Source organism: Lottia gigantea, assembly GCF_000327385.1.
Source record: "Lottia gigantea unplaced genomic scaffold LOTGIsca_39, whole genome shotgun sequence".
Lineage (NCBI taxonomy): Eukaryota > Metazoa > Mollusca > Gastropoda > Lottiidae > Lottia > Lottia gigantea.
This window is the reverse complement of record NW_008709333.1, coordinates 1,426,162-1,429,308: the sequence shown is the minus strand read 5'-3', so window position 1 is coordinate 1,429,308 and position 3,147 is coordinate 1,426,162. Positions and strand designations below refer to the sequence as shown.

The following is a 3,147-nucleotide window of genomic DNA, read 5'->3' as shown; positions in this document are numbered from 1 at the left end:
ATACCAAATAAACAGTATTATCTATGTGAACTATCTTAAATGGCTGTGGAGAAGACAAGCCTAAATATCAGATAAACATTATTAACTATGTAGATTCTTTGAAAGGGATGTGGAGTTGACAAACCTCAATACCAAATACATATCATTAGCTATGTGGACTCTCTGAAAGATGCCAAGTTGACAAACCTAAATATCAGATAAACATTATTAGCTATTTGGACTCTATGAAAGGTATCACATTATTAGCCCTAACCCGGACACCATATAAATATTATAAGCTATGTGGATTCTCTAAAAAGGATGTCAAGTTTACTAAATCCCAGACTGGCATCAAGTGTTCCAGAGCCCTAAGCTTTCTCTGCTTGCAGCCGCGAAAAGGAAAGGTACGGTGTGGAATAATCCATACAAACGAAAATAGAAGAAGTGAACACATGAGGTACGGGTCCGAACACGGTGCAGACACTATCGTTTCTTCTATTTTCTACTGTATTGATAATCCTGCACCTTACACCACACCGGACACCAGACCTTGTCTATTCCCACCTATAAACAACTTATTTAGATTATATATGATTTTACATGTTATTGTTAAGTTTTGTTATAAAAATAAATATAGTATATTAAAAACATGTATGTTGTTCTAATTTCAACTCTGTGGCCTTCTTTCAGTTTTTGGGTCCTTCGTCAGAAACTTGCTGACTTTAATAAAGCTTTGGTGACAGTTGTTGGCTGGCTAGAAACTTGGTGACTCTTACATAGTCTCTGATAGTTATTGTTGACAGTTGTTAGCTAGCAAGAAACTTGGTGACTCTTACATAGTCTCTGATAGTTATTGTTGACAGTTGTCAGCTAGCAAGGAACTTGGTGACTCTTACATAGTCTCTGATAGTTATTGTTGACAGTTGTCAGCTAGCAAGAAACTTGGTGACTCTTACATAGTCTCTGATAGTTATTGTTGACAGTTGTTGGCTGGCTAGAAACTTGGTGACTCTTACATAGTCTCTGATAGTTATTGTTGACAGTTGTTAGCTAGCAAGAAACTTGGTGACTCTTACATAGTCTCTGATAGTTATTGTTGACAGTTGTCAGCTAGCAAGGAACTTGGTGACTCTTACATAGTCTCTGATAGTTATTGTTGACAGTTGTCAGCTAGCAAGGAACTTGGTGACTCTTACATAGTCTCTGATAGTTATTGTTGACAGATGTCAGCTAGCAAGAAACTTGGTGACTCTTACATAGTCTCTGATAGTTATTGTTGACAGTTGTCAGCTAGCAAGGAACTTGGTGACTCTTTAACATAGTCTTTGATAGTTATTGTTGACACTTGTCAGCTAGCAAGAAACTTGGTGACTCTTAAATAGTCTTTGATAGTTATTGTTGACAGTTGTCAGCTAGCAAGGAACTTGGTGACTCTTACATAGTCTTTGATAGTTATTGTTGACAGTTGTTAGCTAGCAAGGAACTTGGTGACTCTTACATAGTCTCTGATAGTTATTGTTGACAGCTGGATAGAAACCTGCCTACAGATTTGCTCTGGATGGCCAGGTTTTTTTTTAGAAAATTATCACCATGAGAAAAGCCAAACTTCCGTATATTATATTCTGCAACGCCCCTGTGACCCTGTGCCACAACTGGTACATAATACAGCTTAACCTACGGATTTGTAGAAGGACAAAACCTAAGACATGCTTTAACATGTTTATTCTAACCGATATTTATTCTTCACTTGAATATCGATTAGATATCTAATTATTCAACCGTTCATTGAAAACTTTCTTAATTCTTGGAAACCCTCTTAGTCTGCCTGAACATGACCTTCAACCGGGGTAGTCGTTTATGAATCCAGAGAGTATCGCCACCCTTTCATAGTCATCATTGAAGGTGCATAATATAAGCAGTGGAAGAGGTGGGTATATTATACATTTATATATCGCTTAGTTTTCTTTTCTTATGACCTACCCACCATTTAGTCAAAGCCGAGTTAAATATAGATAGGAGAGAAAACTCTATTGATTAAAAAACTGGTTTTACCGCCTGGACATGCTATTTTAATACTTAAAAATCGAATGGAAATGTGCTGAAGGAAGGGAAAGGAATATGATAATACAAGTTTTTAGTAAGAAGTGTGCTGTGACTACCATAGCCCCCACTATTCTAGAGCATATGTTGAAAAAATAATTTCCCGGGGGGAGAGGCCCCAACCCACGGGCCACTCGTCTAGTTGAGCCACTGGTAAAATGTATTTTGAGACCTATTTATATACTAAAAGTATACGTCATATGGTGATAAAAAAAATGTTATACCTGGAAAGCTTGGTTAAATACATGCTCTAATAGTTTTTAATTCAATCTTCAATACATTCTTTTAAAAATTAGGGAGAAAATTCACTGGTTTTTTTTCAGATTTTGAGACAGAGCGTCTCATTAACGCTAAAATTAAAAGTTGAAATGTAAATTTCCATATTTTGAAAGATTTTACAAAGTTTTCTTATTTTCCGTTTGTTTATTCAGCTGTTGAAGTTTATTCCAGTGAAAGTTAACCAAGAGAAAAGATGGAAGAATTATTAAAAAAAGAATTAAAAACGAGTAAATTGGAAAGTTTGGGCTCATGCTCTGGAGGTTATATTAACATTGCCCAAGCGTTTAACACAGATTATGGTAAAATATTCGTCAAAACCAATGAAAAACCACAGGTAAAGTAAGTTAAATTCTGACCACAGAAAACTGTCACTGTGAAAATATTCAGTCAAAAATTAGAAGCGATATTTCGTACGGATTAATGCAAGATCCAACAAACTTATCTTGATATAAATATTTATTAAGAGTATACCCAAACTTGTGTATTGCTAATCGTAGTTTTAAAGGCATGCGAGGACTACCAAAAATTCAATTTTAAACAGGCCCGCAGCTAATGGGAGGGGGCGGAAAAAGTTTTGACAACCGACCAATTACTGCAACATACACCTTGCCCCTCCAGGTATATTACTTGCCTCTCTGGATATATTACTTGCCCCTCTGGATATATTACTTGTCCCTCCAGATATATTACTTGCCCCCCCCCCCCCCCCCGGAAATATTACTTGCCCCTCTGGAGATATTACTTGCCCCTCTGGAGATATTACTTGGCCCTTGAGAAATATTACTTGCT

At 36.5% G+C, this 3,147-nt stretch overlaps 1 protein-coding gene across 1 annotated transcript in view; it reads left to right on the top strand.

The window, feature by feature from the left end:
• Positions 1–2,551: 2,551 nt before the first annotated feature.
• Positions 2,552–3,147, top strand: part of LOTGIDRAFT_121864 (hypothetical protein) — a gene marked incomplete at both ends in the record, with an annotated part of 4,396 nt that continues 3,800 nt past the window's right edge. Inside the window, one exon of the mRNA XM_009059459.1 lies at positions 2,552–2,692. Within this exon, the coding sequence (XP_009057707.1) occupies positions 2,552–2,692 (141 nt within the window). The remainder of the gene's footprint in view (positions 2,693–3,147) is intronic.